Here is a 17,164-nt window from a genome sequence, read left to right on the forward strand (position 1 = left end):
TATAAGAATTTGTTTATGTATGCAACAATGGCTGCCTAGATATTGCTAGCCCAACATTGGAAAGAAGAAGAAGTCTCCACTAAGGAAGATTGGCAAATTAAGTTAATGGAGTATGCTGAAATGGCTAAATTAACTGGGAAACCTAGAAATCAAGATGATAACAAATATTTTAAAACTGGGAAATATTTATTGTATATTTACAAAAGAAATGTATGCAAGTTAATTATTTAGCAGGATTTTTTTAAAAAAACACTTGTCATATTATAGACAATGTACAAAAATTGGAAGTATTCAGAGATAAAGATTTTATTGATATACGTGAATGAAAATATTATAAAGGAACCAAGGGAGGGGGTGGAGAAAATTCAGGGGATTCAAGTAATCCCACACAGTGGATTCAATATGGATTGTATATATAGTTGTTTAAAATGTTTTATTTTATGCTTTTGTGAAAATTAGTAAGAATGTTATACAAAAAGAGAGGGAGAGAAGGAGAGGCTGGTGAAGGGGCGAGGGAGATGGTGATGGGATCAGGGTCAGGGCTCAAGACCCACCCCAGCAGGACCCAGAGCCAGAGGGAGCTCATCAGCAAGGGTGGTGCTGTTAGTTGAACAACATTTAGCAAATCCACTTAACTCGGTGATGCACAATAATGACTTAGCTTTTGTAGCTCTCCACTTTTATCTCCCAGTCTTTAGGTTAATAAATATGAAAGAGTAAAGGGAATTGCATGCAGTGACAAAATTGCTTTACGGAGCTAACATAACTGTAGTGCAGAGACTTCATCTGCATTTCCGGTTTGCCAGACAGATGATATCGCTTGGTTCTGATTAAATGTCACATTCAATTGAGAACAAACACATTCTTGCTGTATTTTGAGGAGGGGAACAACAAATTCTATAGTGGCATTGACATTTAGATAGGAGACCCCAGAGGACACAATTTTAAACAAGTGGCTGTTTGAGACAGAGAAAATGCTATGCTGCTTAGAATGAACAAACCATTTAAACCCTGAGGGTGCCACTTAAGATATAATTCTGACTGTGGTGCTGTTGTGAATGTACCAAAAATGTAAAATGTCATGGTTTGCATCTACAGAAAAGCTTTCTCATATGTTTAAAGCCAAAATTCTAACCTACAATTGCAGTATGGATTTCGAAGTGTACGCTACTTTGATAATAATATGTTGATCTTGGGTAAAAGCAAGATTATTTTGGAATACTTTGTTTTAATTTGAATGTTAACTGATTACTGCAAGCAGAAATCAATCAGAATGACCTTTTAAAATTCTATTTAGGAATTAAAATACAGTATCTCTTGGCATTTGTTTTTACCTTTTAGGCCCTGAATTTTCACTCTGAGGAAATAAAATTCAATTGATTTTAAATGGAGATTATATACCTAAGTTAAGTGTGCCTGCAGTTATCAACTTCCTTGGAAGTGTGTTTAATAAAGCTATGGGAATAAAGACTGATGGAAGTGTTTCAGTCCTTATGTGGAGGCTGCCAATGAAAAAGGTTTCCGTGTAATGGCACAGCCACAGGATTGGGCCCAAAACATGGTTTGTAGCAACACTGGGGAAGATTTCCCTCCACCAGCCCAATAGTGTAGAGAGGGCTGCACTTTCAGATGTATTTTGAGATTGATCAAACTGAAATCTAGGGATTAGAATGATTGTGTGGATTCCTGGATGCTTTGTTTTCCTTTGGCTCTCTGATTCAGGTCTGGAGGGAAGCTCTCCAACTTCACTGCTAGCTGGCAATTGTCCTGAGAGAGCCTCTGGGCAGCAAAGGACAGAGCGTGCTGTTCTTTGGGATAGGACGTCCACTCTCCACAGCGACACAGTGCCCTAGTTGTGTTGGAAAGAGAGCACGTTGTGTGAAGTAATCATTATAGATTTATAGTTTTATCTATCAGGTGACATGATGCCAGCCTCCCTTTCGTCTTGGACTGCTTCAGCTGTTACTCATGCAGTGCAGTCTTGAGCCTATTTGCCGACAAGCAAGTTCTAGTAACCTCAGTGGAGCTCACAGCTTTGAAACATGCTTAGTATAGTCATAAACATGTACATGTTCCCCTAGATTGTTTATAAAGGCACACAAATTGCTGGGAAATTATTATTATTATTATTATTATTATTATTATTATATTATTATTATTATTATTATTATTATACCCCACCCATTTGGCTGCATTTTTCCCAACACTCTGGGTGGCTTCCAACACATAAAACCATAGTAAAACATCAAACATTAAATACTTCCCTATACAGGGCTGTCTTCAGATGTCTTCTAAAAATTGTATCGTTATCTCCTTGACATTTGGTGGGAGGGCATTTCACAGGGCGGGTGCCACTGCTGAGAAGCCCCTTGCCTGGTTCCCTGTAACTTTACTTCTTGCAGTGAAAGAAATGCAGGAGGCCTTCAGAACTGGACCTCAAATACATATTTGTGTTCTATGCTGAGTGATACTTTTATGCTGAGTGATACTTTTTACACTTTAGTGTTTGTGTGTCTTTTTTTTTTAGGGATGGGGAATTCAGCGTATTTTCTAATTTCATAGAATCATAGAATCATAGAGTTGGAAGAGACCACAAGGGCCATCGAGTCCAACCCCCTGCCAAGCAGGAAACACCATCGATTTAATTTAATTATGGATGCCGCATATAGTTTCTCTGTTACAACTGAATTTTGTTTCTGCATTTCTAGGTCATTATATTTCTGTGGACACCTCACAGGGAACAAATGGTGACACAGCTGTACTCCTTAGTCCTGACCTATATAGCGAAGAGTGGAGCTGTCTTAGACTGATATATCAGATTGCAGCATCTTCAGAGTTACCAGTAGATCCTACTGCCTTAAACCTGTACCTAAGGGTGGAAGGTGAAAGTTTTGACCATTTGCTTTGGACAACCACTGAACGCTCCGAGAGCTGGCTCATAGCTAGTCTAGATATACGAAACAGTACAGACAAATACAAAGTAAGTATAACATTTGTATGCTTGAATATAGTCTACATGCATATACATTGAACAGATATGGGGGTGGGGAGGCTGTGCCCTCAAGGCAGCAGTAGAGCTGTGGGGATTTCCTGCAGAGGTTGTAGTTGACCTCTGTGGGTGAGGGGAGTGGCAAATGCTACCCTGTGTAAGAGAGGGGTCTACTCTTGTGCATTCATTGTATCTCAATGTACACCTGAAAAGAGCTACAGGATTTGTATTATTATTATTATTATTATTATTATTATTATTATTATTATTATTACTACTACTATTACTACTATTACTACTACTATTATTATTATTTTATATTTTCTGAGGAAGACAACTGTTGCAGGAGCTACCAAGGTAATCATATTGGAAAAATCAAAGCTTTTTTGTTGGAATACAAACAGGATTCCTTCCCATTTTGACCTCTGACCAGCGGCAGAGCGCATGCTACCGCTACCCAGGGGTGGGCATGCAGGGCACGGAGGGGCATGGAGCTCGCTCGCTGTGCTTCTGGGCCAAGACCTGGGAGTGGAGCTGTGGGCAGGAGCGAGAGAGCTGCCTCAGCAGCATCCGAGGATGGGGTGGCAAAGTTGCCACCGACTTTCCTTCTCTCTGCCCTGGTGGCCCTGGGCCATCGCACAAGGAAGCTGTCTCCGTGGTTCCTTTGTGCGCAGCTTGTTGTAGGGGTGCCTGGTTGTGCCCCCTCAAAAACATGTTCCCAGGGCCACAGCTCCCTGTCAGCCCCCCCCCCCGCGCTACACCACTGTGACTGACTTCATTTATATGCAAAATGAGATTGTGAAAATGCAGATTTTCACCTACGGGTGGCGGGGGGGATCTGCTGCAGTCATGAGCAGAGGATCCATGGTTCCCCTTCCTTCCCTCCTCCGTGGCTCGCTTTGAAACAGCAAAGCGGGAGAAGAGCAGCTGAGTGGGGAGGAGAGAGGGACAGAGAGCCTGCTTCTTTAAAGGAGCAAAGCGGGAGAGGGGAGGAGCCGCTTACATGAGTGTAAGCGGCTCCTGTCCAGTTGGTTCCTTTAAAGCAAGCAGGCTCTCTGTCCCTCTCTCCTCCCCACTCAGCTCGCTACATAGCAGCAAAGTTTTTCAGCTCGCTAAGCCGGGGATGAGCGGGGAGGAGGGAGAAAAGCAGAGCCTGCTTGCTTTAAAGGAGCAAAGTGGGAGAGGAGAAGAGCTTTCTCCCCTTATACCCCTCTTCTTCATTATTAGCAGCATCCTTCTCCACCCACTCCACGCGTGCTCCTTGTCCCTTGAGTGCTTTTCCTTCCCTCCCCACTTAAAACGTGGTTACAAAGCACGGATCCACATGGATCCTCAGGATTTTTGCACTGGGTCACCCCAAATTCACCATCAGATCACATAGCATGTCCATGGCTACATCTTGCACCAAAAAAATCACGCACCCGCTGTTGCCTGGGGCCGCAGTGGTGCAAAAACGTGGTTACAAAGCATGGATCCCCAAACTCACTGTCAGATCACATGTCTGTGGCCACAGCATGAACCACAAAAATCATACATCCACTGTTTCATTTAGAATATTTTTTTTGTTTTCCTCCTCTAAAAACTACATGTGTGTTATGGTCGGGTGCGTGTTATAGAGCGAAAAATACAGTATTTCTCTCTTTTATATACATGTAATCTCTGAACAGATATTCAGGGACTGTACTAGCTGAAGGTGTTAGGCATTGCCCTTTGTTAATAATAATTAATACTAATTTTATTATTTATACTCTGCCCATCTGGTTGGGTTTCCCCAGCCACTCTAGACTGTTCTTCAATAGAGTCTTGCAAGGAAAAGAGTCATTGTAGAGTCTTAATTCCAAAACTGAGATCTCTGCTGCTTCCTTAATTTTAATAAATGTTATGAAAAATATTAGCACTAAATTCCTGTTTTTGTCTTATTTTGTAGATTGTTCTAGAAGGCATCTTGGGAAGAGATATTTTTGCCAGCATAGCAATTTTTGAAATTAAGATAACTACTGGCTACTGTATAGGTAGGTGACTCTTGTAATAATCGGCTCTAGTTAAAATGAAAATTTGGTGTTTAACTGTGAAACTGGGAACATTAACTCACATTGGTATCACATTAACATCTTCCTTCAGATTGTTTTAGTAGGAATTTATTATTTCCAGAATAAAGTCAAAGTATTGTAACTAACATTTTATTTATCTTAAACTGAACAGCAGCCTAATTACTCTCACCTGTCTAGGGAATGTTGCACCAGTACAAAGTTGCTGCAGCAAAATATCTGGGATGTAACAATTACTGCAGAGCAACTTCATGGTGTTGTCATGCAACAAATGAGGATGCAAAACATTTATGGCAGTGGCAAAAAACTTAATAGAGAGAGACGAAATGATTCACACATATCTGTAGTTGCTTGCGAGGTCTGGTGATGTTTTTGTGGGGGTATCGAACTGCAACAGAACGGGGGGGGGCTCCTTCTCCTTCTTTTATCACATACGGTATTTATCAATTGAGATAAGCCGTCAAGTTTGGAGGCACTGATCCAATTTACTATAATAGCAGATTTGGAGATGAGTGTTACTTTTGCCATTCTTTCTTGCTGAGAATCTTGAACCATGGGCAGAGCTTGTCTGAGGCCCTTGATGGGACTCTTGTTAGAATAAAGTTATAAACTCAAACTAAAAAGCAGCCGGTCCCTGGTGGGGGCCCCTGGCCTCTGAGGCCTGGAGCAAGTGTACCTGGCTACCTTTCCCCCCTGCTGACATGGGCCTGCATGTGGGATTTGGGAAATTTGGTTTCATATCCCAAATCTGCCTCTGATTCCCTGTGTGGTTTGAACCTCAGGTAGCCCTTTGTAATAGTGAGTATAATAATGAGGCATTGTACAAAACTGTTAAATACTTTGTTTTGAAAGCAAAATAATAAACACCAAAGTTTATGGAAATGTGAATGTATAGATTTGCTTCCAGCCATTGCTGCTATTAAGTGAAAATTGGCTATCAATGGTGCATTTGAATTTTTCAAACAACAACTCCTGTAGCACTGGAAAGAAAGAAACCAGCCACATATTAACAGTTTGGTTGAAAGTTTAATGAGTGGGTGATGATGGTAACAGGTGGGAGGAGAGTATGGCTCAACATTTGTATATCTTTGTGAATAAAATAAGAAACATACTTTTAAAAAAATTATTAAAGGACTGTGCTGGTTACCACTAATGCACCAGATGTTTAGGGATATTGTGCAATGAACGGTTGTGCACCATGCTCTCAGAGTTTCATTGTATGCTTTGCAACTGCAGAATGTAATTTTGAAGAAAACCATCTGTGTGGTTTTATGAATCGCTGGAACCCCAATGTAAACTGGTTTGTTGGTGGAGGAAATGTTGGAAATTCACCATCCATCCTTCCAAGAGATCACACTCTTGATGATGAGTTTGGTAAGCAAGAAAGATCATTTGCTTGTTCACTGGAAAAGTGTTTTCATTTCTTGTTTCATCTATATGAGGGTCCTTGTTCTCATGGGAATATAAGAGCACAATTGATTTTTTTTAAAATAGCATACAGCTTTAGAAAGTACACTGGAAGAAAGAGGGAAGGGAGGGGAATATGCAGACTAAATAAGTTAATGGCATTTCTTATATAAAGAGGGCATTCCTCTGGGGGAAAATCTGTTAACACTTTTTCTGGGGGAAACATCTGTTAACAGTTTTTCATGAAAGTCTGCTCCCTAAAATACTTACATATATGACATACATTAGTGCAACTCTGCTCTTGACTATTTTCCAAGTAAATTGTGACCTACATCTTCACTAAATGTTTTCAGGCTTGTTTTTTTTCAAGGGCTGATAGGTTTTTAATTGTATTCCCATTGAATAAATTCAGATACTGTGACTTATCTAGGCATTTTTCCAAAAACAATTTCTCTGGAATGTTGTCAACTGTGCATATAGTCCAGACTAATTATTAATTAGCACTGCTAATTAATTAGAACTTTGCTAATTCTTGATTCTCCTGTTTTTTAAGGAAGCTGAGGCTTTGTAGTAGAGCACAGGAAGCCAGTGTGTTACCCTTCAGATGTTGTTGGACCACAGTCCCCAGCAGGCCCACTCAGCATGGCCAATGGTTAGGGATGATGGGAGTCATAGTCCAACAACACCTGGAGATGTTGGCAGAAGGTCCTAGGTTCAACCCCAGCATCTTCAAGTACAATTGGAAGAGGCCCTGGAGACCCACTGCCAATTCCTAGGCTGACCAAATATGTGAATCCATTTGTACCTTGGTCATTACTTGTTACTATAAAGAAACTCTATTCCATGAACCACACCATTGAGAAAGTGTTAACTGTAACATACTGTGTAAAGAAACATGAATAGAAAGAATATGTAAACCTGTTCTTCATTTCTGTGGAGACTTCGGCTTTTCTGGGCCATAGTATTGAATAACCACGCAAACTCTCTGGGGCAGGTTGGATCTTCTGCTTTTAGGCACTACAGACACAACTAAGAGATGCCTCAGGATGTCCTCTTGGTTTTAATGTATCATGTGGGATTTACTGTTGTTAGTTGTAAGTTGCTTTGAGTTGCCCTGAGCACATTTAATAAATACTAATTCAATAAATAATAAATAAAAATCCAAAAGCAGATGTTGCCCTTTACTTTCAGTGAGATGTAGATACAGATTTTTATTGGGATGCATATTCCCATTCTGAAAGGCAAATTAGACATAATGTTAAATGCATTTGCATTTAATGTACACCAGCTGCGCTGTGTGATAATTGTTGTTATCATACCTGGTAGGGACAGGAAATTTAACCCCTTTCCTGCTGAAGTCCTGACCATCATTGTTCCCAGAAACTGCTATTTGCATTGGGATTAAATGGGTCTGAGAGAATTTGTCCACACAAACAGAACCACAATACAATGGTACCTCTGGTTGCGAACACCTCTGGTTGCGCATGCTGTGGGTTATGAGCGCCGGTAACCCGGAAGTAGCCGCTCCAGGTTGCAAACTTTGCCCTGGGATGCGAGCAGAAATCTACCAGCTCCATCTGGTCCACAGGCTGAGACCCTCCCTGCCTGCAGACTGTCTTGCCAGAGTGGTGCATGCTGTAGTTACCTCCCATTGGACTACTGCAATGCTCTCTATGTGGGACTAACTTTGAAGGTGACCCGGAAACTACAACTAATCCAGAATGCGGCAGCTAGACTGGTGACTGGGAGCGGCTGCCGAGACCACATAACACCAGTCCTGAAACACCTACATTGGCTTCCAGTATGTTTCTGAGCACAATTCAAAGTGTTGGTTCTGACCTTGAAATCCCTAAACGGCCTCAAAGACCCAGTATACCTGAAGGAGCGTCTCCACCCCCATCGTTCAGCCCTGACACTGAGATCCAGTTCCGAGGGCCTTCTGGTGGTTCCCTCATTGTGAGAAGTGAGGTTACAGGGAACCAGGCAGAGGACCTTTTCGGTGGTGGCGCCTGCCCTGTGGAACGCCCTCCCATCAAATGTCAAGGAAATAAACAACTACCTGACTTTTAGAAGACATCTGAAGGCAGCTCTGTTTAGGGATGTTTTTAATGTTTGATGTTTTATTGTATTTAATATATTTTTAATATTTTGTTGGATGCCGCCCAGAGTGGCTGGGGAACCCAACCAGATGGGCAGAGTATAAATTATTATTATTATTATTATTATTATTATTATTATTACACGTACATACACATTTGCTATCTAGGAAAGCAGTCTAAATGTCTGTGAGATGAAACTCCTTTAAATCTAGGCTTACTCATGAAGCTCCCTTCATGTGCCCTAAGGGTAAAATAAAACAAATTGCCACCACTCTGAGCTTTGCAATAAAGCCTGAAACACATCAAAATAAATAGTGAAAGAAGAATATTCTTCCTTTTCTTTTACTAAAAGATAAACATTTTAAATTGAAGCAACTTGACCAGAAGTAGAATTTCTGGCCTCTTTAAACATTCAGAGAATTGTATTTATTAATTTGCCACCTTCTGCCATGCTGAGAAGAAAATAGAATATATTTTTGGTGACAAATAATGCATCTGCTAAATAAAGAGAGCCGTGTTGAGATGCCTGCATTGCAGGGAGTTGGACTAGATGAGCCTCGGGGTCCCTCCCTCCTCTGTTATGCTGGCATGTTGTAGCCCTAATAAGAAATACATTCACAAAAAAGAAAGTGAGGGCCATGTCATCTTTTCTCCTACAAAAGTTTATATTGCCTGTGAAGTTTGTTTCCTCTGTTTCACAATCTAGGGATGAGACGGCAAATTAGAGGCTTCTTCAGAGATGTTAAACCACAAAGTATTATATTTGTTCACTGGAAAGACTGAGTGCAGCAGATGCATTTTGCTCTAAAACTAGAGCAGATGTCAACTCCAGAGGCTACTTTTGCTCATTCAGCAAATTCTGCTTTTTCATGTGATCTTTTGATGACAAAAGGGAGTTCCACAGCTACGTTTGCAGAACTTTATTTGGCAGACGCAAATAATATATGCAACCTTATGTTAGGATGATTCTTTCTGCATTTTTCTTTTCCTGCATAGTTGAGATATACCCTGAACAAACAAAAAAAGCATGATTTTTTAAAAAAATTAACAAGTAATGACAACTGAATTTTAAATTTTAAGTTTTTTATGTTTTTCATATAATTGTTTGTATTGTTTTATTGTTCTATTGTTTGTTTTTTGTTTGTTTTTTAAAGGTTTTATTTTGTTCTTAAGGGGAGGGGTCAGGGCTGCCGGGGAGTGGGCCCCAGCCCACAAAATGGCTGGGGCATGTTCCACGGGGGGGATGCACTGGGACAACCGATCTCAGTGATCACGGGTAGGAGGAGGAGTTACGCTAAGACCAGACCATGTCATTACAGAGGAGGCAGGTTTAGTCGTTGTCTGAGGACTATCCCTGCCTCCGGGTCTGGTCCTGACCGGATGGATACTAGAATCAGCAAGGGATACCCACATGACCTGAAGGTGCTGCTGTGCAATGCCAGGTCAATGATTCATAAGACCACTGCCATCCATGACTTGATCATGGATGGAGGACTTGACCTGGCATGTGTAACAGAGGCTTGGTTGGATGAAGCAGATGGGCCTGTCCTTGCCGCCGCTTGTCCACCAGGTTTCTCTTGCGCACAGCAACCCAGGCCTTGTGGGCAGGGAGGGGGGTTGCAGTGATTTTTAGGAAGTCATTAGTTGGCACCAGGCGTCCTATTGGGAAGACCCAGTTCTCTGAGTGCATGTTCTGGAAGTTGGGCAATAGGGGCAGTACAGGATTCCTTCTGGTGTACTGACCTCCCCGCTGCACCAAGGATTTCCTGCCCGAGCTGCTTCAGGTCATGGCAGATGTTCTCCTGGAGACACCTAGTTTGGTTGTCCTAGGGAACTTTAACATCCATGCCGACACGACCTTACAAGGGGCCGCTCGGGACTTCGTGGAAAGCATGGCCTCCATGGGGCTGTCCCTGAATAAGTCTGGCCCAACCCATAGCCGCGGACATGCCTGGGACCTGGTGTTTACCTTTATGGATGTTGGTGATCTGACACTAAGTAAAAGCGAAACGAAAGAAGTGCCATGGTCAGATCACTTCCTGGTGCAATTGGACTTCTCTGTGACCCTTCCCCTCTGCAGGGAGGTGGAACCGATTTGGATGGTCCGCCCCCGCCACTTAATGGATCCAAATGGTTTCAAGAGAGTGGTAGGGGATGCTTTATCCCGTGTTGATGGCCTTTCAGCTGATTCCCTGGTGGCCCACTTGAATGTGGAGTTAACCAGGGCTATTGACTGTCTGGCTTCGAAGCACCCTCTCTGATTGCATGGAGCCCGGACAGCTCCGTGGTTTTCCACGGATCTGAGGGCAATGAAACAATCGCTGAGACAGCTAGGGCACCTCTGGCGGATAACTCATTCTGAAGCTGACTGGACACGGGTTAGAACTCAACGTCAAGCCTACCAAGTGGCAGTAGTGACGGCAAATAAGACTTTCTTCGCCGCCTGTATTGCATCTGCAGAAAACAGAAGCAGGAGACTTTTTCAGGTGATTCGCAATTTAGCGGAACCACCTGCTACATCGGGGCCTAGTGCGGGCCACATGATCTCCTGCAATGATTTTGCGAAGTTTTTTGCAGATAAAGTCATGCAGATTTGGAAAGAGCAGGGCCGGGGCAGGAGAGTGCTAGAGTCCTGTCTAGTCAAGTTGTGTGGGATCAATTCCAACCTGTTACTTCCGAGGATGTGGACAGGCTGCTTGGACCAGTGAAACCAACCACCTGTCTCCTTGATCCTTGCCCATCCTGGCTTATAAAAGCTAGCCGAGAAGGGCTGGGAGATGGGCTTCGTGGGGTGGTGAATGCTTCTTTCTGTGAGGGAGCCTTCCCAGACCCACTGAAAGAGGCGGTTATTAAACTGCTTCTTAAAAAAATATCTTTAGACCCAGCCAGTATGGCCAACTATCACCCAGTTTCAAATCTTCCATTCTTGGGCAAGGTGATTGAGCGAGTGGTTGCTGAACAACTCCAGGCACACCTGGAGGATGCGGACCATTTGGATCCCTTCCAGTCAGGATTTAGGCCTCATCATGGGACTGAAACTGTTTTGGTTGCTCTGGTCGATGATCTCTGGTGGGCAAGGGACAAAGGTGAAAGCTGTTTCCTAGTTCTGCTAGATCTCTCTGTGGCCTTTGATACCATTGACCACAACATCCATCTGGAGCAGGGGTAGGCAACCTAAGGCCTGGGGGCCAGATGTGCCACAATTGCCTTCTCAATCCAGCCTGTGGAGGGTCCAGGAATCAGCGTGTTTTTACATGAGTAGAATGTGTTCTTTTATTTAAAATGCATCTCTGGGTTATTTGTGGGGCATAGGAATTCGTTCTTTTTTCTTCTTTTTTCCCCAAAATATAGTCCAGCCCACCACATGGTCTGAAGGACGGTGGACTGGCCCATGGCTCAAAAAGGTTGCTGACCCCTAGTCTAGAGGGGCTGGGAGCTGAGGGCACTGTTATACAGTGGTTCTGCTCCTTCATTCTGGGCCGTGTCCAGAAAGTGGTGTTCAGACCCCTGGGCTCTCACTTGTGGGATGCCTTAGGATTCTGTCCTCTCCCCCATGCTTTTTAACATCTCTGGGAGAGATCATCAGGAGGTTTGGGCTGGGTGTTCATCAGTATGTGGATGATACCCAGCTCTACCTCTCTTTTAAATCAGAACCAGTGAAGGCGGTGAAGGTCCTGTGTGAGTGTCTGGAGGCAGTTGGAAGATGGATAGCAGGAAACAGATTGAGGTTGAATCCTGACAAGACAGATGTACTGTTTTGGGGGGACGGGAGGTGGGCAGATGTGGGGGACTCCCTGGTTCTGAATGGTGTAATCATGCCCCTGAAGGACCAGGTGCGCAGCCTGGGAGTCATTTTGGGCTCCCGGGTGTCCATGGAGGTGCAGGTCAATTCTGTGTCCAGGGCAGCTGTTTATCAGCTCCATCTGGAATGCAGGTGAGACCCTACCTGTCTGTGGACTGTCTTGCCAGAGTGGTGCATGCTCTAGTTATCTCTCACTTGGACTACTGCAATGCGCTCTACGTGGGGCTACCTTTAAAGGTGACCTAGAAATGAACTAATCCAGAATGCGGCAGCTAGACTGGTGACTGGGAGTGGCTGCCGAAACTACATAAAGATTAAAAAAAGAACTTATATGGGGGAAATAGTGCAATGTAGTGATAATCTCTTGTAGAAAGAGAACCATTGTTTTACCTCAAGCACTGATTATAGAATTGATGAAGCGCCACAGGCTAGGAGGAGGTGTTTTATTATTATAAACTTCTTCCAGACTCCAAGACAGCACTCAAGGGTACGCAGTCCTTTTTTTTTTATAAATTTTTATTAGTTTTAAACAGCATAGAAGACAGAATAGAAAAAAAAAGAAAAAAAGAGAAAAAAGACATACAAACAAACATACATGACTTCCCCAAACCTTCCCATCACTGCACCCTTATTTTTAAATTAGCTTTAAGCAATCCTTCTTTCAATTTTAAAACAATACCTTTCTTTAAATTTTCTTGGGTTTAAACTTTAACAGCTATAATTCTCTAATTTCATAGCCCTTGACATCTTATCATTCCAAAATTTTACAGAAATTCTTAAGATACACTTTGAATTTTTTCCAGTCCTCTTCCACCGTCTCTCTCCTCTGGTCACGGATTCTGCCGGTCATCTCTGCTAGTCCCATATATTCGATCACCTTGATCTGCCATTCTTCCAGAGTAGGTAGCTCTTGAGTCTTCCAATACTTTGCTAGAAGAATTCTTGCTGCCGTGGTTGCATACATAAAAAAAGTTCTATCTTTCTTTGGAATCGTTTGGTCGACCATGCCCAGGAGAAAGGCCTCCGGCTTCTTTACAAATGTCCACTTTAGGACCTTCTTAATTTCATTATAGATCATTTCCCAGTAGGCCTTAATTCTTGGACAGGTCCACCAAAGATGATAAAAAGTTCCTTCACATTCATTGCACTTCCAGCACTTGTTATTGGGCAAATGATATATCTTTGCAAGCTTGACTGGGGTCATGTACCACCTATAGATCATTTTCATTATGTTCTCTTTTAGGGCACTACATGCCGTAAATTTAATGCCTGTGGTCCATAACTGTTCCCAGTCCGCAAACATAATATCATGTCCGATATCTTGTGCCCACTTAATCATTGCTGACTTTACTGTTTCATCTTGAGTGTTCCATTTCAGCAGCAGATTATACATTTTAGACAAATTCTTAGTATTGGATTCCAATAGCTCTGTTTCTAACTTTGACCTCTCCTTCTGAAATCCTAGTCTCCTGTCTTGCTTAAACATCTCATTAATCTGATGATAATGTAACCAGTCTCGAACTTTAGATTTTAGTTTCTCAAAGCTCTGTAATTTAGGCTTTTCACCATCATATTCTATAATTTCATAGTATTTTGGCCAATCTGATTCCATATTAAGTTTTTTTACCGCCTTGGCTTCCATAGGTGACAACCACCTGGGGGTTTTATTCTCCAACAAATCCTTATAACGATTCCAGACATTATATAATGCTTTTCTGACAATATGGTTTTTAAAGCCTCTATGAACCTTTACCTTGTCATACCACAAATATGCATGCCAGCCGAAGCTGTTATCATATCCCTCCAAATCCAAGACATCTGTATTCTCAAGAAGTAGCCATTGTTTCAGCCAACAAAAAGCTGCTGCCTCATAATAAAGTCTTAAGTCCGGCAGGGCAAAGCCCCCTCTATCCTTTGAGTCAGTTAAAATCTTAAATTTTATTCTGGGTTTTTTGCCCTGCCAGACAAAATTAGATATGTCTTTCTGCCACTTCTTGAAACAGTCCATCTTGTCCAAAATTTGCAGTGTCTGGAACAAAAACAACAATCTCGGCAATACGTTCATCTTAATTACAGCAATTCGGCCTAACAAGGAGAGTCTTAGCCTAGACCAAATGTCAAGATCTTTCTTCACTTCCAACCAACATTTCTCATAATTATCTTTAAACAGATTCATATTCTTAGATGTTAGATTCACCCCCAGATATTTCACTTTTTTTGTTATTTCCAAACCCGTTTCCCTTTGGAAACTATCTTTTTCCTCTATTGTTAGATTTTTTCCCAACACCTTTGTCTTCTGTTTATTTAATTTAAAACCTGCCACTTGACCAAATTTTTCAATAAGTTCCAATACCCTTTTTGTACTGGCTTCTGGTTTTTGCAAGGTCAAAACTAAGTCATCTGCAAATGCTCTTAACTTATAATGTTTAGCTCCGAGCTGTATCCCTTCCACCAGCTGGTCTCTTCTAATCATGTTTAACAGTACCTCCAGGACCGATATAAACAATAGGGGGGATATTGGGCATCCCTGTCGTGTCCCTTTTTCTATCGGAATCTCATCCATCACCATACCATTCACAATTAGTTTAGCCTTTTGCTCAGAGTATATTGCACCTATACCGTTTTCAAATTTTTGGCCTACCCCCATCCCTTGCAGATTCTTCTTCATAAAGCTCCAACTAATGTTGTCAAAGGCTTTCTCCGCGTCCACAAAGATCAAAACTGCTTTTCTGTTTATATTCGTCTCTAAAAGCTCCAAAATGTCTATAATGTTCCTCACATTATCTGACATATGTCTCCCTGGGAGAAAGCCTGTTTGGTCTTTATGAATCTCATCCAGTAACACTTTTTTCAATCTTTTTGCTAAAATGTCTGCAAAAATTTTATAATCCACATTTAAAAGTGAGATAGGGCGGTAGTTCTTAACTTGGTGCTTCTCAGTTTCTGTTTTCGGTATGAGCGAGATAAAAGCTTGCTTCCACGATTCAGGAGCCTTTTTCCCCTCCAAGATTTGATTACACACTTCTTTCAATGGTTGTATTAGCCATTCCTTAAGTGCTTTGTAGTACCTCGCGGTCAATCCATCTGGTCCTGGTGATTTCCCCAATTGCATACCCTGAATGGCACCCTCTATTTCTTGTTCTGTAATTTTCTCATTCAGAATCCTTTTATTATTTTCACTGATCTTTGGAAGTCCATATTTTTTAATAAAATCTTCTATCTCTTGTTCATTCTTTGGCCCTTGTGCATATAGTTTCTTAAAAAAACTTTGAAAACAATTACTGATCTCATTTGGTTTACTGATGAATTTCCCCTCTACCTCGAGGGATGTTACCGTGTTCAGCTTTTGCCTCTTTTTCAGTTGCCATGACAGCAGTTTCCCACATTTATCTGCTGACTCAAAGGTCTTTTGTCTCATTTGTTTTATTTTCCATTCTATTTCTTGGTTTATCAGTTCCATATACTGAGTTTGTTGGTACTTTATTTCTCTTAAAATCTCTTGAGACTTAGGTTTGGATCTCAACTTCTTTTCTCCTTCTTTCATCTGTTCCCAGATTTTTTCTTTTCTCTCATTCTGTTTTTTCCTTTTTATAGAATTTTGCTGAATTAGGAAACCACGCATCACGGCCTTACTAGCATCCCACACTATTCTTCTTTCCACGTCTGATCTTAAATTCACCTCGAAGTAGTCTTTCAATGTCTTTTGGGCCTTTTTATAAATAGCTTCATCTCCAAATAGGGTGTCATTCATTCTCCATCTGAAGTTTCCAGCTGTTGTCAGTTTCATATCCATCCTTATTGCGTTATGGTCGGAGCAGGTTTTTGGGCAGATTTCTGTCTTTTTAACCCTTGGTGCCAGATTACTAGAGATCCAAATTTGGTCAATCCTGGTCCACGTCATCTTTGCTTCAGAGAAGAAGGTCCCCTCTCTTTCCAGGGGGTTCCTTGTTCTCCAAATGTCAATCAAGTCCATGGTGTCAGTCAGCTCGAAAAAAGTCTTTGGTAATCTCCCATCTTTAGAGATTATTTGTCTTTGCGCTTTGTCCATGTTTGTGGAGACGACTCCATTCATATCGCCCATCATTATGATTTTAGAGTCCATGTGGTCCATTAAAGTCTCATGCAACTTCTTAAAGAACTCTGCCTTCCCCTCGTTAGGTGCATAAACACCTACAATCAAGATCTTTTCTCCATGTATTTGAATTTCCACTGCCAGATATCTTCCTTGTTCATCCTTGAAGATCATTTTTGGTTCTAATCTTTCTTTAACATACATCACTACCCCTCTTTTCTTAACTTTGTCTGACGAAATGAATTCCGATCCTAGTCTCTTGTTTATCAGCAGTTTTCTATGTATCCTGGCAATGTGGGTTTCTTGCAGACATATTACATCTAGATGTTCTTTCTTTAATATATGAAATACTTGGCCTCTTTTTCGAGGGTGGTTCAGACCATTACAGTTCCAACTCAGAAGTTGCAGAGACATTTCGTTACTGGGCTTCTTTTCCACCGACTGCTCCAAGTGCTTGTTCCTCGTCTGTCGGTGCTGGGGTCAGGCCAAATGATAAGTTTGTTATATCCAGTACCTCCCTCTCAGTCACAGTTCCTTTTTGAAAATCCTCAGAGTTTCTTTCCAGGAATTGATCTTTCTCTTGGATTGTTTTGATTTTAATCTTTTTCCCTTTGAAGTTAAAGGACAACCCCTGTGGGAACTCCCACCTGAATCGGATGTTATTTGCTTTCAGTGAGTCCACTAGGTCTTTAAATTGGGCCCTAACTTCCAAAAAGTGTTTAGGGATATCTTTGAAGATCTGTATTT

The 17,164-nt window shown here is 41.8% G+C and overlaps 1 protein-coding gene across 7 annotated transcripts in view; it reads left to right on the forward strand.

Annotated features, from left to right (window-relative positions):
* Positions 1 to 17,164, forward strand: part of MAMDC2 (MAM domain containing 2) — an 85,874-nt gene that overhangs the window by 23,248 nt on the left and 45,462 nt on the right. For 6 of the 7 annotated variants that reach the window (XM_081930574.1, XM_081930579.1, XM_081930580.1 and 3 more), the window contains 3 exons: positions 2,709 to 2,980; positions 4,917 to 5,001; positions 6,274 to 6,411. In XM_081930574.1, the coding sequence (XP_081786700.1) occupies positions 2,709 to 2,980; positions 4,917 to 5,001; positions 6,274 to 6,411 (495 nt within the window). The remainder of the gene's footprint in view (positions 1 to 2,708; positions 2,981 to 4,916; positions 5,002 to 6,273; positions 6,412 to 17,164) is intronic. The other variant, XM_081930577.1, reaches the window with a different exon arrangement.

Source organism: Podarcis melisellensis, assembly GCF_964234715.1.
Source record: "Podarcis melisellensis genome assembly, chromosome: 11".
Lineage (NCBI taxonomy): Eukaryota > Metazoa > Chordata > Lepidosauria > Squamata > Lacertidae > Podarcis > Podarcis melisellensis.